The sequence below is a fragment of the Diceros bicornis genome, chromosome 34 (assembly GCF_020826845.1).
Source record: "Diceros bicornis minor isolate mBicDic1 chromosome 34, mDicBic1.mat.cur, whole genome shotgun sequence".
NCBI lineage: Eukaryota > Metazoa > Chordata > Mammalia > Perissodactyla > Rhinocerotidae > Diceros > Diceros bicornis.
The window spans coordinates 21,736,717-21,761,556 of record NC_080773.1 but is presented as its reverse complement, the minus strand read 5'-3'; the positions used below and the strand labels follow the sequence as shown (position 1 = coordinate 21,761,556).

General features: G+C 47.0%; 1 protein-coding gene across 1 annotated transcript; it reads left to right on the top strand.

The window, feature by feature from the left end:
* Window positions 1-18,853: 18,853 nt before the first annotated feature.
* On the top strand, window positions 18,854-20,178 carry LOC131397045 (insulin growth factor-like family member 1). The gene is made up of 3 exons (XM_058529665.1): window positions 18,854-18,878; window positions 19,764-19,808; window positions 19,913-20,178. Exons 1-3 carry the CDS (start codon window positions 18,854-18,856, stop codon window positions 20,176-20,178), a joined length of 336 nt encoding a protein of 111 aa, XP_058385648.1.
* The last annotated feature ends 4,662 nt before the right edge of the window (window positions 20,179-24,840 follow it).

Here is a 24,840-nt window from a genome sequence, read left to right as displayed (position 1 = left end):
ATTTCCACACAAAAGAAAAGAAAAGAAAAAACTTCTAGTACTTTACACAAATACAGATTGATTGTGATAGATCTATCTCTCAGTCCGGATTGTGAAACCTGTGAGGATAGGAGTCAGGTGTGTTGTCTTGGACAACACATTCTCCCCAGCCCTGGCCTCTGCTTCTCTTGCTCTGTGTCTACTGCATCCTCATTTGCCCCAGAGCCTCCCCTCCTGCTGGGACAGGGACAACACTGTTCCTGCTCATCATTTTCAGACCAGGGGCAACTTCCATAGGAGTAACTCCCTGAATTGTCTGTCCTTTAAAAATTACTGAGGTGCTGTATTAGTAGTGTTCTGTCTCACAAAATATACTATGTCCCTGGGGTTTCCAGTGGAGTGCACTGAAATTCCAGTAGTGGGACTTAGGTTAACAAAGAGCCAAGGTTACCTAACGACTCAAGAGGATTTGGGGTGAAATCTTCTAGGTCATCATCTGCCTGTGTTCCTCAGCACTACAGTTCACTGCTCGTTGTGTTTCTATGTCCCTCTGGGAGAGGGAGTTGGAACCTCTCTTTGCACAGACCACATGGTGGTGAGAGTGAAGTTCACCTGGACCTGGGCACAATGTGGCCACTGCAGAGACGTGTCCCCAAGGAAAGGGACACTCGGTCAATGCAGCATCCACACGTGGTAGATCTTCCACCTTAGTCTAGTATCTGATTGGATATTCTCCATTCACATTCGGAGGCAAGGTTACTCCTGTATGTGGGGTGCTTCTCTGTCATGTGTGCTGGAGAGTTTCCACTTGTATTTTTTTTTTTTTTTTTGTGAGGAGATCAGCCCTGTGCTAACATCCGCCAATCCTCCTCTTTTTTTGCTGAGGAAGACGGCCCTGGGCTAACATCTGTGCCCATCTTCCTCCACTTTATATGGGACGCCGCCACAGCGTGGCTTGCCAAGCAGTGCGTCGGTGCGCGCCCGGGATCCGAACCGGCAAACCCCGGGCCGCCGCAGCGGAGCGCGCGCACTTAACCGCTTGCGCCACCGGGCCGGCCCCTCCACTTGTATTTTTTACTAAAAAAAATTTAATCGGGGAGTGATGTCAGCATCATGGCAGAGTGAGCTTCTCCCATTTACTGTCCCCCTCTGAGACACAACAAAAAGGACATTCATATTCCAACAGAAGCTATTCACACAACACAAGGGACATCTGAGGCACACAGGCAGCCATACACCCGAGGACTGAGGTGCTAGAATCCCCAGAGGAAGTGGAAGGAGGTAAGAGGAGCTCCTTTCCTTCCCCAAGGACTGCAACCCAGAGACTGAGACCACATGGGTCTCAGAGAGGGGAGAGGGGCGGCTCACTGTGTGAAAATCGGCACTCTCCAAGACCCCTCACAGCCTGAGGGGAATCCATCTATGCAGGGAGTGGAACTGCTGTGAGGGTACTTTTGACAAGCTAGCCCCTCAGGAGAACAGAGAGGGACAGCGAGGCGAGAGACTTCTGAGATCTGGGAGGTGAAAGTAAGCGCCCCTCCACCACCAGGCCCGCCCACCCTGTGCTTCAGCACAGCAGCGCTTCAGGTCAGCCCCGCCCACAGAGGCAGCGGACCCCATGAACCCTGGCCCCATGAGTGCCACAGCGTGGCTGTGCCCCCATGCCTGACGCAGCGGCAGTTCAGGCCCCACCACACCATAGCCCGAGCTGCCCTGGATCCTCTGTGCCATGGCCCCAGCTCCTTTGGATCAATTGTTCCTGGGCCCCAGCATCATCAGCTTGACCATGCTCTGCCCCCAGCTCCTTCGGCACCCTGGTTCCAGCTGCTTTGGTTTGGTTGCACTCAGGCTCCAGCTGACTTGGTGCCCGCAACTTCTGCCCAGCCACACTCCAGTTCCAGCTTCTTCAGCCCAGCCGTGCTTCAGCTGCAGCTGCTTCAACCCACCCACACCCGAACCACAGCTGCTTCGGCCTAGCTGCGCTCCAGTCCCAGCTGTTCCCACACTCCAGCTCCAGCTGTTCCAACACTTCACTCCCAGCAGCCTCCACTCAGCCATGCTTCAGATCAGTTGTGCTTCAGCTCAGCCACACCTCAGCTCAGCCGGGGGCCGAGCAGAGCACCTGTGGATCAAGGAAGGCCAGAATACACAGCCCTTGATGCCCATCCAGTGGTGGCAAGAGGAAACTGCAACCATATATTTTCACTATGAGGAAAAATAAGCCAACACCAACAGGCACTATACAAAATATATATATATATTTTAAAGATTTTATTTATTTATTTATTTATTTATTTTTCCCCCAAAGCCCCAGTGGATAGTTGTCCGTCATAGCTGCACATCCTTCTAGTTGCTGCATGTGGGACACGGCCTCAGCATGGCCGGAGAAACGGTGCATCGGTGCGAGCCCGGGATCCGAACCCGGGCCGCCAGCAGCGGAGCACGCGCACCCAACCGCTAAGCCACGGGGCCGGCCCATATACAAAATATATTAAATCTCCAGACCAAAAGGATAATGACAAGTGCCCAGAAGTCAACCCAGAAAGCACAGACATGTATAACCTTAGTGACAGGGAACTCAAAATAGCCATCATAAAAAAAGCTCAATGAAATACAAGAAAACACAGATAGACAATTCAATGAAATCAAGAGTTTCTTCACAAAAGAGATTGAAACTATAAAGAAAAACCAACCGGAAATCTTAGATATGAAAAACACAATAGAGGAGATAAAGGCAAATCTGGAGGCCTTAAGCGTCAGGGATGACAATACGGAGGAAAGAATTAGCAATATTGAGGACAGCAATGCAGAAATGCTCCAGATGGAGGAGGAAAGAGAACTAAGACTAAAAAGAAATGAAGAAACTCTCCAAGAAATATCTGACTCAACTAGGAAATCCAACATAAGGATTATAGGTATTCCAGAGGGAGAAGAGAGGCAAAAAAGGACCAGAGAACTTTTTTAAAGAAATAATAGCTGAGAATTCCCAAACCTGGGGAAGGAGCTGGAAATACCAGTGAATGAAATCAATAGATCTCCTAAATATATCAACATGTAAAGACCCTCTCCAAGACATAGTAGTAAAGCTGGCAAAAGTCAATGACAAAGAAAAATTACTAAGGGCAGCTAGACAAAAATAATAACATACAAAGGATTTCCCATTAGGGTCTCAGCCGATTTCTTGAGAGAAAATTTACAGGCTAGGAGAGAGTAGAATGACATATTTGAAATTCTGAAGGGTAAAAACTTTCAGCCAAGAATACTCTATCCAGCAAACGTATCCTTCAGATATGATGGAGAACTAATAACTATCCCAGATAAACAAAGGCTAAGGGAGTTCATTGCCATAAGACCCCTACTACAAGAAGTGCTCAAGGAGGCCCTCATGCCTGAGGAAGAAAAGAGAAAGGGAATTCAGAGTTTTGAACAAGGAGGAAAATAGGTCAACAAAACCAGAAATATTGCAGGTCTCTATCAGAATAGATTAGTAGACACATAATTATAAAACCAAAGGTCAAGGGAAGGCAAGCACCAAGAATAAATATAACCTCATCAAGTTAAACACAAACTCACAACACGACAAGGAATAAGATGTGATAACAATAACAGAAGGAGAAGAGTAAAAGGATTGAATCAACTTAGTCTAAGAGAATAAGAGGCCATCAAAAAATGGGATTTTTTATACAAACCTCATGGTAACCACTAACTAAATAATCAGAACAGAATCACATATGATACAGACAGAGAAAACTAACAGAACCGCCATACAGAACTACCAAACTGAATTGGTAGTCCGAAACACACAGGATGAGAAACAAAGGATATGCAAAAGAACCAGAAAAAGAGCGATAAAATAACAACAATAAGCCCTCATATATCAATAATTACCCTAAATGTAAATGGACTGAACTCTCCAATCAAAAGACACAGAGTAGTGGGATGAATTAAAAATAAGACCCAGCGATCTGCTGCCTCCAGGAAACACATCTCAGCTCACAAGGCAAACACAGGCTCAGAGTGAAAGGATGGAAGACAATACTCCAAGCTAATGGCAAACAAAAAAAAAAGCAGGTGTTGCCATGCTTATATCAGACAAAGTTGACTTCAAGATAAAACAGGTAATGAGAGACAAAGAAGGGCTAATATATAATGATAAAAGGGACACTCCACCAAGAAGACATATCACTTTTAAATATATATGCACCCAACACAGGAACACCAATGTACATAAAGCAACTATTAACAAACCTAAAAGGAGATATTAACAACAACACAATAATAGTAGAGCATCTAAACACCCCACTGTCCTCAATGGATAGATCATCCAGACAGAAAATCAATAAGTAAATAATGGAATTAAATGAAAAACTTGAGGGGATGGACATAATACGTATATATAGAACACTCCATCCGACACAGCAGATTACACATTCTTCTCAAGCGTGCATGGGACATTCTCAAGAATAGACTGTATGTTGGGAAACAAGGCATGCTTATATAAATTTAAGAAGATTGAAATCATAACAAGAATCTTTTCTGACCATAATGCCATCATGCCAGAAATCAACTACAAGAAAAAAGCCCAGGAAAGTTACAAAGTTGTGGAGACTCAACAACGTGCTACTAAACAACCAATGGATCATTGATGAAATCAAAGGAGAAATCAAAGTATATCTGGAGACAAATGAAAATGAAAACACACCGTACCAACTCATATGGGATGCAACAAAAGCGGTCCTGAGAGGGAAACTCATAGCAATACAGGCCCACCTTAACAAACAAGAAAAAGCCCAAATAAGCAACGTCAAACTACGCCTAACAGAATTAGAAAAAGGAGAACAAACAAAGCCCAAAGTCAGCAGAAGGAGGAAAATAATAAAAATCAGAGCAGAAATAAATGAAATGAAAAAACAGTAGAAAGGATCAATGAGACAAAGAGTTGGTTCTTTGAGAAGACAAACAAAATTGAACAAACCCTTAGCCAGACTCACCACGAAAACAAGAGAGAAGGCTCAGATAAATAAAATTAGAAATGAGAAAGGAGAAATTAGATAAGATACCACAGAAATACAAAAGATTATGAGAGAATACTATGAAAAACCATATGCCAACAAATTGGACAATCTAGAGGAAATGGATAAATTCTTAGACTCATACAACCTCCCAAAACTAAACCAAGAAGAAATAGAGAACCCGAATAGACCAATCACAAGTAAAGAAATTCAAACAGTAATCAAAAAACCACCCAAAAAATAAAAGTCCAGGACCAGATGGCTTCTCTGGAGAATTTTACCAAATATTCAAAGAAGTTTTAACACCTATACTTCTCAAACTATTCTAAAAAATGGAGGAAGGTGGAACACTTATCACATTTCATGAGGCCACCATCACTCTGATACCAAAGCCAGACAAGGACAATACCGAGAAGGAAAACTACAGACCAATATCCCTGATGAACATAGATGCAAAAATCCTCAACAAAATGTTGGCAAATCGAATACAGCAATACATTATAAACATCATACACCATGATCAAGTGGGATTTATACAAGGGAAACAGGGATGGTTCAACATCCGCAAATCAATCAATGTGATACACCACATTAACAAGACGAGGAATAAAAACCATATGATCATCTCAATAGATGCAGAGAAGGCTTTTGACAAGATCCAACATCATTTATGATACAAACTCTCAAGAAAATGTGTATAGAAGCAAAGTACCTTAACACAATAAAGGCCATATATGACAAACCCACAGCCAACATCATACTCAACGGGGAAAAACAGAAAGTCATCCCTCTGAAAACAGGAATAAGACAAGGGTGCCCACTCTCATCACTCTTATTCAACACAGTACTGGAGGTTCTGGCCAGAGATGTTAGGCAAGAAAAAGGAATAAAGGGAATCCAAATAGACAACAAACAAGTGGAACTATCACTGTTTGCAGATGACATGATATTATATATAGAAAACCCTAAAGAATTCTTTGGAAAACTATGAGAAATAATCAACAACTAGGGCCAAGTTGCAGGGTACAAAATCAACTTATAGAAATTAGTTGCATTTCTATATAACAACAGTGAACTAACAGAAAGAGATCTCAAGAAGACAATCCCATTTACAATTACAACAAAAAGAATAAAATATCTAGGAATAGTTTAACCAAGGAAGTGAAAGACCTATACAGTGAAAACTATAAGACATTATTCAGTGAAATCCATGATGACATAATGAAATGGAAAAATATTCCATGCACTTGGATTGGAAGAATAAACATAGTTAAAATGTCCATACTACCTAAAGCAATCTGCAGATTCAATGAAATCCCAATCAGAATCCCAAGGACATTCTTCATGGAAATAGAACAAAGAATACTAAAATTCATATGGGGCAACAAAAGACCCTGAATAGCTAAAGCAATCCTTAGAAAAAAGAGCAAAGCTGGAGGCGTCACAATCCCTGACTTCAAAACATACAACAAAGTGATAGTAATCAAAACAGCATGGTACTGGTACAGAAACAGACACACAGATCAATGGAACAGAATTGAAAGCCCAGAAATAAAACCTCACATCTCCGGGTAGCTAATATTTGACACAGGAGCGAAGAACATACGTTGGAGAAAGGAAAGTGTCTTCAATAAACGGTGCTGGGAAAACTGGACGGCCACTTGCAAAAGAATGAAAGTAGACCATCTTCTTTTGCCATACACAAAAATTAACTCAAAATGGATCAAAGACCTGAAGGTGAGACCTGAAACTATAAAACTCCTGGAGGAAAATATAGGTAGTACACTATTTGTCATCGGCCATAAAGGGATCTTTTCGAATTCCATGTCTACTCAGACAAGGGAAACGAAAGATAAAATGAACAAGTGGGACCTCATCAGATTAAAGAGCTTCTGCAAGGCAAATGTAACCAGGATCACAATGAACAGGCAACCCACCAGCTGGAAAAAATATTTGCAAACCATATAACCGATAAGGGGTTAATCTCCATAATATATAAAGAACTCATGCAACTGAACAACAAAAAAATAAAGGGGCAGAGGAGGAGCCAGCCCGGTGGCGCAGGAGTTAAGTTCGTGCACTTCACTTCGCCAGCCCAGCAGCCAGGTGAATTGGGCTTCGCAGGTTCGGATCCCGGGCACGCACTGATGCACCGCTTGTCAAGCCGTGCTGTGGCGGCGTCCCATAAGAAGTAGAGGAAGATGCGCACGGATGTTAGCCAAGGGCCAATCTTCCTCAACAAAACAAAACAAAAAAAAAGAGGAGGATTGGCATCGGATGTTAGCTCAGGGCTAGTCTTCCTCCAAAAAAAAAAAATGGGCAGAAGAAATGAACAGACACTTCTCAAAAGAAGATATACAGATGGCCTATAGGCACATGAAAAGATGCTCAACATCACTAATCATCAGGGAAATGCAAAGCAAAACCACACTAAGGTAACATCTTACATCCATTAGAATGGCTATCATCACCAAGACAAGAAACAACAAATGCTGGGGAGGCTGTGGAGAAATGGGAACCCTAATCCACTGCTGGTGGGAATGCAAACTGGCACAGCCTCCATGGAAAACAGTATGGAGATTCCTCAAAAAATTAAAAATAGAAATACCTTATGATCAGCTGTCCCACTACTGGGCATCTACCCAATGAACCTGAAATCAACAATGCAAAGAGGCTTATGCAGCCCTATGTTCATCGCCGCATCATTCACTATAGCCAAGAAGTGGAAGCAACCCAAGTGTCCCTCGACTGATGGTAGGATAAAGAAGATGTGGTATATACACACAATGGAATACTACTCAGCTGTAAAAAAAGACAAAATAGTCTCATTTGCAACAACATGGATGGACCTGGAGGGTATTATGTTAAGCGAAATAAGCCAGAAAGAGAAAGCCAAACACTGCACAATTTCGCTCATATGTGGATGATAAACCAACACACGGACAGAGAGAACTGTTTGGTGGTTACCAGGGGCAAGGGCGGTGGGGTGTGGGCAAAAGTGGAGGAGGGATGCATTGATATGGTGACTGACAAACAATAATGTACAACAAAAATTTCACAATAAAAAAACAAAAACAAACAAACAAACAAAAAATTCAATGTTCGCAGTCCAGAGGTGGTGTTGCAGGACATTTCTGGGGTCCTGGCATGGATTCAGCAATGCAGCCTGGCCACATATTTGGTCAGACCCTATTCCCTGTACTAAAGCTCCTTTTATCTATTTATTTATTTATTTATTTATTTATTTATTTATTTATTTATTTATTTATTTGGTGAGGAAAATCGGCCCTGAGCTAACATCTGCCAATCTTCATTTTGCTGAGGTAGACCAGCCGTGGGCTAACATCCATGCCCATCTTCCTCCACTTTATATGGGACGCCGCCACAGCATGGCTTGCCAAGCGGTGCATCGGTGTGCACCCAGTATCCGAACCGGCGAACCCCAGGCTGCCGCAGCAGAGCACATGCACCCAACCACTTGCGCCACCGGGCCGGCCCCTAAAGCTCCTTTTATTTACACTAGTTTGAGTCCTGTGTTTTTGCTGAAGCTCTTGCTGCTGCTGCTGCTGCTGCAGAGCATTTGAAGCAGGGAGGGATTTGGTCTGACCATCAGGGGTTGGCGTGCACTGGCCTGTTGCATGGAGCAGGGACCAGCCTGCGAGCTTGAAGTACGCAGTGGAGCAAAGAGCCCACCCCACCCACTCAGACATTGCAGGATGGGCCTCTGGCACTGAAGAGGCCCAGCCCTCCTCCTCGGGGACACCCCACATAGCTGACATTCTTCCTGAAAATGGGAAGTTCCACCAAATTCCTGCCTGTTTCCTGGGAGGGGCTCCCCAAGGCCAGAGGGAAGTAACATCCCATAAACCAGGAGGAGGATCAGCCTCTTTAGCACCTGGTACTAGGGGAAGCCTCTCACATTACAAAATAGCAGCATTTGACTCTTTCACATTCCAGAAGCACAGACCTCCTGGCACTACCTGGAAGCTGTGGGAATGTCTCACTGGGGGTTTGTTCAGGAGCCTACAGTCAGGGCCTACTTGCCCTTTCCAGAGGGACTGGGCCTGGGATAGATGGAGGCTCCCTGGCTGGGATTTGTGGGGTGTAGGTCCAATCTAGACTGTGTCTGTGACACACAGAGGGGCCTTGGCCAGCGTCTTCCTTACATCCAGGGAACTGGGTGCAGAGAATCCAACCAGTGGGGCTCCCAGTACACTCTGTCATACCATGGGATCCTGAGCATCCTTTGCGGTGGGAAGAGAGAGTTCTGAACAACCAGGAACATGGTGGTGACCAAGGCAGCCCTGGCCCCTGTCCTCATGGAGCTCTAGGTCCAGCAGAGATGCCAGACTCACCCCAGACAGAGACAACCCAGAATGGGCAATGCAGGATGGGGGATGCAGAGGCAGCTTGTCTGGGGACTGTTTATATGGGCTTTCAGGGCCCTCTGCTGCCTACTGTGCAGATGCCCCCAGGAATTCTGACGGATGACAGAATGACACTCAGCACCACTGTATATGAACTAATGCTTGCCTTTCACCCAGGAAACAGCAACAGGACTCCCCCAAGGAGAAGGGCTCAGGTTCAGTCCTGTGTGAAGCAAGTATTGATCCCAAGCAAGGGGCTCACTCTGCTTGCTGCGATCCGAGCCAATTAATCACGAGTGAGAGATCGAGAAACGAAGTTTACTTAGATTAGCCGACAAATTGGAAGACAGGTGACTAATGTCTCAAAGACCCATCTTCAAAGATTACAGCATTCTGAGACAGTTATTTAGGGAAGATGGGCAGGAAGGAGGGGGTCCAGGGATGTTGGGCTCCAGGTATCACATTGTTCCATTATGTCAGCTGTGATGGATACCTTGTAGGTGTATTCCCCACCTGTGGTCAGCCTGTTCCTGGAGAAAAACTCACAGAACAAAGTTTTAATTTATCAAGCTATTGGAGAGTACAGATGTAGCGGAGGCCATAAATCAGGAGAGCATGTGAATTTTTCTGGAGTATGTGTAGAGCAGCGAGTAGTCACACAGAGGAGGGGCTGGGGCCATTTAGTGTAACAAGATGGCCTCACTTATGTTCACTTACAGTATGAAGTGGGAATGTTGACTTTGGCTTTCTCTTTTTGTCTAGGACCTGGGACCAAGGTGAGGTGTCTGCATGTGGGCTGGGGTGGAGGATTTGAACTTCCTTCTGCTGCTAAGGGAGGGAGTGTGAGGTCTGCCCAGATGTGCAGTGGAAGTGAGTGAGGTGGGGCTCAAAAGCTGTCAGAGTCAAACTTGAAAAATCGAATCTTCCTCTTATGCAGAGAGGTAAACAGTGTTGCCTGTAAACGGCATATTTGACTTTTTGAGAAAGTATAAAGATTTGAAGCCAGGGCTGTTGGACCCCAAATCCTCATCACTGTCTAGTCAGAGGCTCTCAGTGTCCATGGAGCCCTGGCCTGGCCTTCAATGCCGCCCAAACAGCGCAGCCTCCTAGACCCCCTGCCCTGATCTCCCTCCACCTTTCCACCTGGGTCCTGACTCAGCCCCTGGAGAGACCAGGCTCCAGGCCCAGAATGGTGGGCTGGGCCCCTCCCTCCTGAGAGACGCCAACCCCAACCTGCCCCCAGGGGAAATGTACTTTTCTCTGGAACTGGCTGGTGTCCAGGCCAACCTCATCCTCCTTTTGGCAGGGATGCTGGGCTGGGCGCTGAGCCCACCTTCAGCCTCCTGGAAGCACCTGGGACAGAGGATGTGAGAGCTGAGCCCATTTTTTGCAGGACGTGACAGGGCAGCTAAGTCAGTGGTTCTTAGGAGAGGAAAAGGCAAGTCTGTGCCTGGAGCCTTTCCAGTCCCACGCTTATTAACCGTTTGTATGTGACTTACTAGGAAAAATAGATATGACACCATCATGGGGCTTCCACACGGTTCAAAATAAAGTTTAATTACCCAGGAATGGTGGAGGGTCTATGCTGTGCTCACTGTTCTATTTTCAATCATTTCTATTTGAATTTTAAAGTACCCATTTTAAAAACTGAGGTTTTACAACCTGAAAGAGCACTGATCCAGAGTTTGGAGAACATTCCTCTACCCTGCAGCTGAGGAGGGGGGAGGCCTGAGGAGCAGGGAAGGGATGGTTCTGGGAGGGAGCGTGAGGCATCCAGCCCCTCGGGAGAGAGCAGACAGTCAGGACCCTGGTGATCCCATGATTATTTCTGCATTAAAACCCTCCTCCCTGGTCTCCTGCCTCCTCTCAACCCTCCTGTCCACCTCACAGCAGACAGACGCTGGGATCTTCCAGAGGCTCACATCTCCCCACTTCCATCCCCTGCTTAGGACCCATCCAGGGCTCCCAGGGCACTCAGGTAAGTCTAGAATCCTCCCCGAGGCCCCTAGGGTAACTGGCCCTTCCCTGTTCTCTGCCCTCTGCCCTCCCAGGACTGAGATCCACTGACACAACCACAGTTCTTGCTCATTCTTAAAATCACAGCTCAGATGTTCCTCCTCCAGGAAGCCATCCCTGACACCCTTGGCCCTCCTTCCCAGCCCTACTCACTCTGAGTCATGACTGTCTGGGGTGGTCTGTGCCCCCAATGATGTGAGAACTAGAAGGACTGGGCTAGGACTTCTGGCCAGCACTGTATCCCCAGCATCGACTAGCAAAGCCCTGTGTTAGTGCTAGCACAGGTGCTCAGGGAATATTGAATGAGCCAATGAATAAAGTAGTTAATGGATGACTGCATGAGCGGATGAATGAATGACAGCACTGTGCTCAGGGTGTATCTAATCAACATGACTGTCCTGACAGAGTGACTTTCTGAGAATTGGTGCCTGAAGTTCAGACCTCTCCTTCTCTAGGCCGCCCCCCATCCTCCTTATCATGTTGTTGCTCAGCTGGGCCCTGTGGGATTGTGTACCTTGGGGAAGGCCTAAAAACATCCTTCCAGCCACCTCCCCGCTGCTCTCCACCCCACACACATAGGACTCAAACCTGTGTCGGGGATGGAAACCAGGCTACAACAGCATCCAGGCCTGCCAGGAGTGAGCAAGTTGGCCCGAGGCTCAGAGCCTGCCCTGTTGCTGATTTACTAATCCCTTGGCTGCCTGTACTCGGAAACATAGATATTACATCATTGTGCACTTACACACAGTCTCAAAAGAAAGTAAAAAGACAAACAGGCAGTAAGTGCACAGTCAGCCTCCCTCAGGGGAGCAGCTTCTTCTCCTTCTGACCCCAAGTGGCTTCTCTCAGAGGAGAAACTGCCCCCTCTCCCTCAGAGTGAGCGTATTCAAGTCCAAGGAGGATTAATTCCTGTGAAGGAGACAAGTGAAAGCCTTTCATGGTCCTGTTGTCTTAACTCTGATGGGGTCATGACCCACTTGAGGATCTGGTGATGGTTCTGGACTTTTTTTCCCAGAATGTCAATGAAACAAATAAGTGCGATAATGACTTTGGTCCCATCGGTCACCTCTAAGTTCATCGATTGTTTACCCAGGGCCTAGCAAAGTTTCTCCCATTCTCTCATTCATAAGCTCCTCTCCTCTCCTCTCTCCTCCCCTTCTTACCTCCCCTCTCATCTCTCCTCTTCCCTGTCCACGAGCCTAATGAAAATGGTGGCTTTTGCGGGGCAGTCTCAGCACTGACTCTCAGAGCCTGCAACATGCCTGGGATGTGCAAGTTGTGTGTCCTTGAGTAAATGATGACTAAAAAGAAGAAACAGAAACAGACACGTGTCCTTGTGACACTGGAGTTCCTGTTTTGGTTTCATGAGTGACCCTAGAAACCTGGTGAATTTCTCTTTCAGCAACTTATTCAAATTAGAATTTTCAAATCGGGTGGCCGGCCGCATCGCATAGCGGTTAAGTGTGCCAGTGCCACTTTGGTGGCCCAAGGGTTTGCCTGTTCGGATGCTGGGTGCGCACCAATGCACCGCTTGTCAGGCCATGCTATGGGGGCGTCCCATATAAAGTAGAGGAAGATGGGCAGAGATGTTAGCCCAGGGTCAATCTTCCTCAGCAAGGAGAGGAGGATTGGCGTGGACGTTAGCTCAGGGCTGATCTTCCTCACACACACACAAAAAAAGAATTTCCAAAAGCGTAAATAAAAGGTCACTGCCCATCACAGTGGCTTTCACCTGAATAGCATAAGCTGTGGTTAGGTGAGCAGCTACTAGGCTTTGGTCCTTGGGCTGAGAGTGTGAGGTCAGGGTGTTGACAAGCCCCCTCGGGAGGTTTCAAAATGTACAATAGAATCAGCAGAAAGTAGGAGACTTGTAGGGTCACACAGATCAGACATTATTAGCTGTTTCAATTTGGGAGAGTGGGGACGGCTCCAAGGTGTATCCCATGCCTTACTTTTCACTAAAGTGGCCTTCTTACTGGAGAATGAGAGGGATGCATCTGGGGGAAGGAAGGTGAAGGGGGCATCAGTCCTCTCCTGGCTTTTTAAGGATCTGACACCAGGTTCCCAGGTGACAGATACCCTGCGTGATGCCGACCAAGGCCCCAGGACCAAGGAATGTCCCTGAAGCCTGGGAAGAGGACTGGAGATCCTCTGACGTCCCCGGCTCCTCTCTAGAGGTGAAAGGACCTGCCGAATCTGCCGCTTTCCCATCGAGTAAACCAAAGCCAACACCAGAGACGTGATCCCGATGTGGCCTCCAGGTAAGGATAGCAGAACCCCATCTCCAATCACAGCTGCAGCCCCAACCCCAAGGGAACCTCAGCCTCCATCCCGTCCCTTCCCCCTCCCGCCCTCATCTCCTTTCATAGCAATTTCCCAACCACATCCCAAATCAGTCCCATTTATATTGTTGAGATGATTACTTCCCAAAGCAATCTGCAGATTCAGTGCAATCCCTAGAAAAACCCCACTGGCCTTTTTCTCTTTTTCTTCTAGAAATGTAAAAGCTCAGTCTCAAATTCACATGGAATTGCAAGGGACTGTGAATAGCGAAAAGAATCATGAAAAGGAAGACCAAAGTTGGAAGACTCACTCTTCTTAATTTTAAACTTACTATAAAGCTACAGCAATCAAAACAGTATGGTACTGGCATAAGGATAGACATATAGATCAATGGGATGGAATTGAGGTTCAAGAAATAAGCCCATAGATTTATGGCTAATTGATATTTTTATTAGGATGCCAAGAGCATTCAGTGTGGAAAGAAGTTTTCAACACCTGGCACGGGGTCGAATGGACATCCACAGTCAGAAGAATGAAGCGGGACCTCTACCTCACACCATATACAAAAACTAACTCAAGTGGATGAAAGGCCTAAATGTAGGAGGTAAAGCTATAAAAGTCTTAGAAGAAAACATAGGAGTAATTCTTCTGGACCTTAGATTTCAAATGTTTTCTTAGATATGACACCAAAAGCACAGACACAAGAAAAAGAAACGATGAATGAGACTTTATAAAAAATTAAAAGTTCTGTGTATCAAAGAACACTACCAAGAAAATGAAAATACAACCCACAGAACAAGAGTAAATATTTGCAAAGCACATATCTAACAATGATCTAGAATATAGTATCCAGAATACATAAAGAACACTTCCAACTGAATAACAAAGAGATAAACAAGACGATTTAAACATCAGCAAAGGAGTTGAATAGATGTTTCTCTAAAGAAGATATGTCCAACAAGCATGTGAAAGGCTGCAAGAAGTCACTTTTTAAGGGAAATTCAGATCCAAACTACTAAAAATTAACACTTCACAGCCACTAGAATGGTGATAATTTTTTTAAATGGAACTAAAAATATGTTAGCAAGGGTGTGGAGAAATTGCAACCCTCACAGTTTGCTAGTAGGAATATAAAATGGTGCAACCACTAGGGAAAACTGTTCATCTGTTCCTCAGTAAGTGAAACATAAAATTACCATGTGATAAAGCAATTCTACTCCTGGGTAGATACCCAAATTAATTCAAACAGTTGTTCAAACCATCACTGTACTCAAATTTTCATACTAGCATTATTCACAAGAGTCAAAAAGTAGAACCTTCAGAAATGTCCATCCATTAATGAAGGGAGAAGTTAAATGTGTTATATCCATATAATGAAATACTATTTCTCATAAGAAATGAAGTACAGATGCATTACAGCATGGGCAAATCTTGAAAATATCGTGATAAATGAAAGAAGCCAGACACAAAGAATCACACATTGTATCATTCTATGTATATGAAAAATACAAAATAGGTAAATACATTGAGACAGAAAGCAGATTAGTGGTTTCCAGGGGCTGGGAGGAGGGTGGAATGGACAGGGATTGCTTAATGAGCATGGGGTTTTCTTTAGGGCTGATGAGAATATTCTGGTGATGGTGACAGCATCTTGAATGTAATAAATGCCACTGAACTGTACAATTTACAATGGTTAAAATGATAAATTTTATGTTATGTGTATTTTACCACACGTAAAAAAGAAGAGTAAAAACATCTGAATGGAGGGGAGGGGTGGTGTCCAGAGACAGAAGGAACTGTCCACACCACTGGTGCTGAACCACTCACTCTGTTTCATTACTTCTGTTGCTGGAATGAGACTTTCCCTGAGCATCTTCACTTTGTAGTGGGATTCTGACTCCCATCTGCTTGTGCACAGTGGAGGCTAGTCTGGTTCAAGTAAATCTAAAACCTTTGATCTATTCAGTCCCTTCTCCTTGATGATCAAAAACCACACTGGCCCAGCTCTGCCAGCCCCGAGGGGAGTCTGAGAGCACAGCCTGCTGTCCTTCCTGGAGGCGTTGGACCAGGGGGGTTCGGAGGCCCCTGGACTGGGATTCAGGAGTCCTGGGTTCTGTTCCAGCCTGTGTCACTGACTGGCAGTAGAACCTTGGGTCAATGTCTTGCTTGGATCCAGGGAACAGGATGAGAGAATAATACAAATGGCTGTTGGGGATCTTACACTTACTGCCCAGAGACCCAGAACCTTCTTTAGCCATAAGGAGAAGCAGAGTCCCAACACCTAATGACGGCTTCAACCAGAACAGGCCAGGTCCTGCCTCACAGATCCAGGCTCTCACACAGAAGACAGAGCTGTCCCCAGACAGTGAGGTCCCACAGTGTCTCTCAGTGGCTGGACCCTCCACTGGTCAAGACCCAGTGAGTTAGTGGCTCTGCATCCACGCATGTCAGGAGCAGCCACTGCCCTCCCATCAGCACAGACCCCCTTGCCCTGTGCTGATCTTCGTCTAGCTTCCTGCCCTTTGCTCACTCAGCTCCCTTGAGAGATGTGGCTGCAAACGTGCCCTGGGGAATGTGATGTCCCTCACCCTAGCTGGTGTCCAGGCGTCTATTGCCCCACAGATGTTGGTAGAGGCAACGAGGACTGTGTCCTGGCCTGCCTGGAGCCATCCCAGCAAATGAACAGAATCAAAGTCTTGAGAGATTAGCCCTGAACTGGAAAACATGATGAGGCAGCTGAGTGTGTAGCAGTCAGCAAAGAGGGCACCAGCCCTTCCCTGGAGCGGCCCCATTCATGAGTTTACTAAGCAATAGATAAGTAGTACATCATTACGTGTCTTCCAACATTCTGGAAGGAAAGTTTCCGTAAGCAACATTTGACAGGACTCTGCACAGCATATACTAATCCCTTTCTTAATCTATATTTTCAATTAAAAAAATAACGTAGTTTATGACCAACTCAAGTGATTCTATAACCTGATAAAATGGTGTAATCCACAGTCTGGCAAACACTGCTCTGCTGTGCAGCTGTAAGAGAAGGGAGGCCAGAACACAGGGGAGATGTGGGGCTGGGAGGGGAGTGCTGTCCCCCTGCCCCAGGGGAGAAAGGGGACATTTGGGACTCTGGTAATTGCACAAGGATTTCTGCTATGGCAGGATCTTCTCTGGTCTGCTACTCCAGGCTCAACCCTCCAGTCCACCCTCCTCACAGCTCATAGATGCAGGGATGTTCACAGACACAAATCTGAACTCTCCTCCCCTGGTCGGGACCCAGCCATGATGCCCAGTGCACTGCGGATGAAGTCCTGAGTCCTCCCCAAGGCTCACCAGGGACTGATCTTGTCTCCCCCTCCAGCCACCTCTCTCTGCCCTGCCCTCCACCCTCTCTTTGCTCAGCCTTGAAATCTTAGCTCAGACATTTCTTCCTCTAGGAAGCTCTCCCTTAACTCCCAAGACAAGTGATGACCCCTCTCTCAGGCTCCCACAGCTCTTGGGTTTTCTGAACCCAAACCTGACCTCCCTGAGCCTTCATGGTCTGAGGACAGTCTGTGACCCCCAACAACGGGACAGGACCTGCTACTGAGTCATCACTGTGTCCTCAGGGTCGTGTAGCAGAGGGCTGGGCACACAGCTCATCCTCAGCTACTATTTATTGCCAGGCCCTTCACTGTGTCATCTCTGTTAGACCAAAAGACTGTGGGTCAGCTGGGCCTGGTAGTCTCCATTTTAAAGGGAAGGAAACCGAGGCTTGGAGAGGCAAACTCACTTTCCCAGTTTCACTCTGGGAAACCTGGCTTGTGGGCACCAGCGCCAACCCCGACACAACTCCAGAGCTAGGCTGTGATGACACCTCTGTCCCCAACGGTGAGAGATCAGCGCTTGCACCAAGGACACCCCCGGAGCTGACCTGGATGTTTCCCTGAATCCCCACATCTGCTGGGTCTGGACACTGACGCGGTTCCCCCCTCACAGTGAAGGATACGCTCCGTTCCTCTTTCACTGGGTCCTCGCCCTGGTTTCTGTCTGGAGCGGGGGCATGTCATGGAGGAGCTGATTCTGGGCCGGGGCTCCAGGTGGAGGGGGGTCTGGGGAGCCAGTGCCAAGGTTCCCTCAGGGGAACAGGGACGCAGAAGGCAGGATCTTTCCAAACAGGGAGGGGGTAGAGGGACACAGCTGCTGACATGAGGGAGAGGTCGCCCTTTCCAGGCCCTGGAGAGAAACTTGTCCATGCTGCTGTGGTTTCTGTGACCCGAAGGGGTGGAGCCCTGCAGGAGCTGGGGGAGGGGCCTCCCAATCCTGACTGCACAGGGTGACCTGGACCCACAGAAGTGACCCCACAGTGTCCCCATGGGAAGGGGATCCTTCACCTTCTGTCTTCACATCCTGACCCCAAGATGGCTCTTCTCAGGGGAAATTCCATCCATCTCCCTCTGAACACCCACGTTAAGGATAAAGCCTTTGGAACCTACTGATGGTGGTGGAATTTCTCCTACAAAACTTCACAGACGAGTAATATTGACATTGACCTTGACCACAACAACCAAACTCAAATGGATTATCTTACCATTCTGTCTCTCTCTCTCATGCACTCAGTGAAAATTGTGACTTCTGAGTGTTCTGCTCCCCACCCCTCCCCCGTGTCTGACACAAAGCCTGGGGCACACGAGGTGCTAAGTGGACAGGTGCTCCTGAGGAAATGACCATTAGTGGAAGAGACAGAGAAGGAAGAGGGGAGAGGGCCCTGGGGGCTGTGTGTTCCAGGGGTCCTCCAGGGCCTTTTTCCTGTTCATTCAGGAGCCGCCTTAGCGTCCTCCCCACACATTCCCCTGTTCCCCAATCTTGTTCAACCTGGAATTTTCAAATGTGTAAAAACTAGTCTCTCACCTGAATTCCCTGAAACGGGGTTTAGTGAGTTCTGGGCTGGGGCTGTGAGGTCAGGGAGCTGACAGGCCCCCCGGGAGGATGTGAGGGGTTAGGATTCCAGGAGAGTGGGAATGAGGTCATTATGCTGGACATGAGAGGGAGGCATTTGGGGGAGAGGTTGGTGGCAGGGCACGTGCTCCTGCCCCAGGGCCCAGCGTGTCTCTGCAGGCCAGGCAGGGGATCTGACGACATCACCAGCTTTTCAGGAGAAATAATAGCACCTGCTGAGATCCGCTGATCCTCTCTCCACTGCACTGTAGCCGCCCCCGAGCCATGGCTCCCCGATGCTGCATCCTGGGTAAGGAGGACCCACCCCAATTCCCACGAAGCCCATCTCCAGTCTCAGCCACCACCCCATCCTTAACTCAACCTAATCCTCCTCCCTGGCCCCATGCCCTACAAATGACTCCATCAGAGCCATACCCATTCCACATCCCAAGATCAGCCCCATCCACATCGCTTATTCAGTTTCCAAACTCACACCCAATACAATACATGTCCTGGGTTCCCATTCCAAATCTAATCTTCTAAATTACTTTTTAATCTATCTTTTTTTCAATTCTTGCTGGGAAAGATTCACCATGAGGTAACCTCTGTTGTCAATCTCCTCTCTCTCGTTTTTCTCCTCCCCAAAGGCCCAGTACACAGTTGTATATTCTAGGTGTAAATCCTTCTAGCTCTTCTATGTGAGCAGCCTCCACAGCATGGCTACTGACAGAGGAGTGGTGTGGTTCTGCGCCCAGGAACTGAACCCAGGCCACCGAAGCAGAGCACGCTGAACTTGAACTGCTAGGCCATCAGGGCTGCCTCGTAATCTTCTACATTTTAGTGTCGGTCAGATATGTAAGACAACACCAGTGTCAGCTCAGCCCCGCTATGGCCTGACTGTATCTGAGCCTCCTGCTCAGAACTCCTCCCACTCAGGAAATATTCACACTTTCCAGAACCCTAAACCCATTTCTTCCAAGAGTCCTGTCTGTATCCCCTCACCTTCCACAGGCCCATAATCTCAAGACACCTGGACACAGGTGACTGGATCCCACCCTGGACTGCTCCTAGCCTTTCCCTGTGCCTCCTACAGGACAGACACCCCCTCAGACCTTCCCCTACGCCAGGCGGGGCTCCCTGAGGTGGACCCCGGGCTGCCCCGGCAGCCCCACCTCATCCCTCTGCCCTCCTACAGCTATCTGGGCCGCTCTCTGCATCCTCTGCTCACACAGAACCCCAGGTGAGCCCAGGAGGGACACTCAGGGGTGGGGTGTGGCTCTCAGAGGCCCCCAGGCTGGGAGCCCTTGCCCTGCTGCCTGGTCACACCAGCTCCGTCTCTTCCAGTGTCCCCCGTGGGCGCTCACCTGATGCTGTCCCCGCAGCACATGGCCTGTGGGGACAAGTTCCACAACCCCCTGCAGCACTGTTGCTGTGACGACGCTGTGGTGCCCTTGGGCAGGACCCGGAAGTGCGGCAACTGCACCTTCAGGGTCTGCTTCGAGCAGTGCTGCCCCCGGTCACTCAGACCCCAGGAGTCCTTCCTGGTGAAACTGAAAGGCCAGAGTTGTTCCTGGGCCCCGTCCCCAGATGACAGGGTTTGTCGCAGCTGAGGTCCTGTCCCCTCCATGGGATTGGGGGCTGCAGGGGAGCGGGAGGGTCTGGATGCCTGTTCTGTCCCTAATGCCGCCCCCTGGCCCTGTCACCTGCTCCACTCCATCCACCTCTCCCTTTTCTCTCCTGGTTTCTCTCTCCCTTTGTGTTTATTTCTCTCAGCCTCTTTGCTGCCCTTCTGTGTCTCTCTTTTCGACTCCTCTGTCACGTTCTGTCCATCCCTCCATCTCTGTCCACCTCTCTCTTGCTCACTCTCTCTCTCTGTCTCTCTCTTCAGTCTTGCCTGACAGAGGACCAGATGACCAGATGACTGCTGGATTCTGCTTCCTGGATCAGCCTGGGGAGATGGGCCTGTGTGGACTTAGATCTGGGAAGTGGAGTGGGTATTTGGGGACAGGAGACACCCAGACTCAATCCTCCCTTCTCATTCTTTTTCCTCTTTAACACTCAGCCTGAATCTTTCCTAAGTAGGGTGACTGGTACCCTCTAGGATCTCTGAATAATAAATCTTGTTCCTCAAAGTTCCCTGATGATGTCGCTGAGGCGCGTCCTGTGATGGTAAAAAGAACCACAAGGGCCGGTCCAGCCACAGCATTGGCTCTGGCTGAGGAAATGTCTGTGGGACTCACCACAAGTAATACGGACCCAGGCGAGTGTGTCAGGCATTCCTACCCTGCAGCATCACTATCAATAGGCTGAGACCCACACAACACCCGTTCACCAGTTGATAGACATTTGGGTTGTTTCCCATTTGTGGTTATTATGAATAATTCTGCTCAGTATTCTTGTACAAGTGCGTGTCAAGAGGTATTTCATTATAGATTTTATTTGCATTTCCCTAATGACTAAATGTTGATTATCTGGTAATGGATTTTTTGGCTATGTGTACATTATCTTTGGAGAAATGTCTTTAAATCTCTTATCCATTTTTTAATTGGTTATTTGGCTTTTTATTGTTGACTGGTAAGAGTTTTTGTGTTGTTTTGTTTTTGATGAGGAAGATTCACCTTGAATTAACATCTGTGCCAGTCTTCCTCTGTTTTATATGTGGGACACCATCACAGCATGGCTGATGAGTGGAGTAGGTCCGTGCCCGGGATCCGAACGTGCAAACCTGGGCCACTGAAGCAAAGTGCATGGAACTTTATCCACTTGGCCACGAGGCCAGTCCCAGTAAGAGTTTTTATTATATTCTAGATACAGTTCCCTCATCAAGTATAGGATTTGCAAATATTTTCTTTCATTTTGATGACTTTTCACTCTCTTGATGGTGTTCTTTGAAGTACAAAGTTTTTAATTTTAATGAAGTTCAATTTATGTATTGCTCTATGGTTTTGGTGTGTTCTAACGAACCACTGCCTATCTCCAGGTCATGAAGATTTAATCCCATGGTTCATCTATGAGTTTTATAGTTTTAGCTCTTACCTTTATTTCTTTGATCCATTGTGGGTTAATTTTTAACATGATGTGAGGTAAAAGTCCACCTCGTTGTTTTGCATGTGGATATCCAGTTGTAGAAAACACTATTCTTTCCTCTGTTGAATTGTCATGGCTGCCTGGAATCAATTAACCATAAAAGTAAGAGTTTATTCTTGGAGTCTCAATTATATTCCATGGAAATGTATGTCTACCCTTATGCCAGTGCCACACTGTCCTGATTATTGTAGTGTTGGAAAAGAGGGAGAATCCCCCTCCGCCCTTTTCTTTCAGGTTCTTAAGGCTGACCAAATAATTAAAAGACAGGTTATCAGGAGAAAATAATACCAAGTTTAATACCACGTATACATGGGAGAAACCAGGGAAACTGAGTTTCTTAACAAATGGCAGAGATTCTCATCTTAAATCCTATCTTCAGCTAAAGACAAAGGAGGATGTTGGGGGTGCGGGGGGAGGCAGCTATGGGGGATTACCGGAAAGCACAGTAATCAAGGGTATGCAGATTTAAGTCCGCTCCCTCTGTACTGATAAGAGTGTCCATAGATAAGGTCATCTCCAGCTCTTCCCAGTACAGAGTGGGAGATATCTTTACAAATGTAAATGTTTGGTAAACAGAACTTTGACAATAATGGGCTTAGTGAGGACACTGCCAGTCTGTCCATACCCAGAGTTAAATTCCTTTAGGCAGTTAGTGGGGGAGGTCAAATGTCCATCAGAGAAAATAATCAAGATAAAGAGATATATTTCAGGGTGGCCAATTTTGATCTCCCACAGTAGTTTAGTCATGAGTTTGGAAACCAGGAGGTGCGAGACCTCCGAGTATTTCCTTCTTTGTCAAGATTGTGTTGGCTATTCCGGGCCCCCAGCTTATCATGAATTTTACGTTCTGGTAGTCAATTTCTGCAAAAAGAGAGGTTGGGTTTTTGTAAGGATAATGTTGAATCTTTAGATCCATTTGGGAGAGCATTGCCATCTAAACAAGAACAAATTTTCTAAGGGAGGGAGCGTGTGGGCTCTCTTACAGGTCTGCCCATGCCCAGCAGAAATGGGAGGTGAGGGACTGAAGCTGTCAGTGTCTAACATCAAAAATGGAGTCTTTCTCTTTATACACAGAGATGGAAGGTAGTACTTGCAAATGGCTTCTTGGAGCCTCGAGGAAGGTGCAGGGACAGGATTTGAACTCAGGACTGTTGACTCCAAAGCTTCATTGCTATCATATTAGTGGCTCTCAGAGCCTGGCCTGGCCCCCGCTGCTCTCCCACCAGCATAGCATCCTAGACGCCCATCCTGTCCTAATCTCCCTCCTCTTTCCTGCCCCAGGTCCTGATTTAGGTGCCCTGAGAGACCAGGATCCTCCCACCTCAGAGCTGCCAACCCCAACCCTGCCCTGAGGAACATGCTTACCTCTTGCAGCCTGACCTCACATCGCTTTTTGGCAGAGACAATCATGCCTGGGGCCCAGCCCACCTGCAGCCTCCCCAGGAAATGCCTGGGATGGAGGTTGTAAGAGCTGAACTATTTTCTTGGGAAGACTTGACTGTAAGTCAGTGGCTCTTAGCTAACGAGCCCATGAGCCCCGGCCCAAAGCCTTCTCCATTCCCGAGTTCACTAACCATTTGTCTGTGACTCACTGGGAAACGACAAAGTGGTTGTTTGTTAGCACTAAGTATGGGGTGGTTTGTTACACAGCAGGAGGTAACTGAGACACCTTCCAGGTGTTATTATCAATGTCTCTTCAGCCCACTGCTCCTTCCCCAGGCTGGCGTCAAGGCCTGGCATACACCAGGGGCTCCATTGTGGTCTGTGTCAATGTGGCTTCCAACCGTGACAGTGCCTTTGCACCTGACGATTGTGGGAGGGTCTCGTCTCTGGTCAGTTTTCAGGTGACGGTCTTCCTAAATTCTGAGCTGCCTGTCATCCTCCACCCTCTCAAGGGAGTGGAGACGTATCACATACATTTAGGGAGCAATTATGTACTAAGTGCTGTTCAAAGCCCATTCACCTTGAATCCTTTAATTCTCACATCAGCCCTGTGAGGTAGGTACTACACGATAATTTGTTTTTTATTTTTTGAGGAAGATTGGCCCTGAGCTAACATCTGTGCCAATCTTCCTCTATTTTGTATGTGGGACACCGCCATAGCATGGCTTGACGAGCAGGGTATAGGTCTGCACTGGGTAATCCAAATCCATGAACCCTGGGCTGCCAAAGCAGAGCACGTGAACTCAACCACCATGCCACTGGGCTGGCCCCATGATCCCTGTTTTATAGAGGTGGAAATTGAGGCATGTGGAGGTCACTCACTCCTCTGGGATCCAGATGAGAGGCCTCTCTGCAAAGCCTGCTCTTTCCTAGGACCCTGCCCTCAGAGGGGTCCGACAGGTCTTCTGGGGGCTGAGGGACTCCGTGTCCTGTGGTATTTTGCCGAGTATCAAGCTAGCCCCATTCCACATGAGACACTGTCATCTCCCTCAGTCTGCAGTGCTGGGCCCAGCCTCCTGCCCCCAGCACTGTTCGTGGTTCCCCTTTCTCTTTTCCATTTTCCCATTTGTATAACGTTGCTAGGGAAGCCATAACACAATACCACAGGCTGGGTGACTTAAACAACAGAAATTTATTTCCTTACAGTTCTGGAGGCTGCAAGTCCAAATTGAGTACCAACAGGGCTGGTTTATCCTAAAGCCACTCTCCTTGGCACTGTATTCTTCGGAATCAATATCCACATTAGGTCCAGACAGGGGTGTGTGGGAATTGGATGGAGGTGGTCAATTCCAGTTATAAGATAGATAAGTCCTGGGGGCGTAACGTACAACAGGATGACTACAGTGAACATGCTGGATGGGGTATTTGAAGGTTGGTAAGAGAGTAAGTAGATCCAAAGAGTTCTCATCATGAGGAAAAAAATGTTTTCCTTTTTTTGGTATCTATAGGAGATTATGGATGTTAACCAAGCTTATTGTGGTAATCATTTCATGATATATCTAAGTAGAATCATTAGGCTGTACACCTTAAACTTATACAATGCTCTGGGGTCAATTATATCTCAATAAAAGCAAAAAAAGGAAAAAGAAAAAAACAAAAAACAAACAAAAAACCCAAATTAAATCCAGACATTCAATCAGTTGACATGTCTATTAAACACCTTTCAGTCTATCTGATACCAAACTTCTTAATCTCACATTCGTGTGCCTGATGTGCAGTAAGCCAATCACTGAGACACTGGT

Coding starts and splice junctions, on each gene's coding strand:
- LOC131397045 (XM_058529665.1), top strand. CDS start 18,854: ATGGCTCCCCGATGCTGCATCCTGG. Junction 18,879..19,763: donor TCCCCGATGCTGCATCCTGG/GTAAGGAGGACC, acceptor GCCCTCCTACAG/CTATCTGGGCCGCTCTCTGC. Junction 19,809..19,912: donor CTGCTCACACAGAACCCCAG/GTGAGCCCAGGA, acceptor CGTCTCTTCCAG/TGTCCCCCGTGGGCGCTCAC.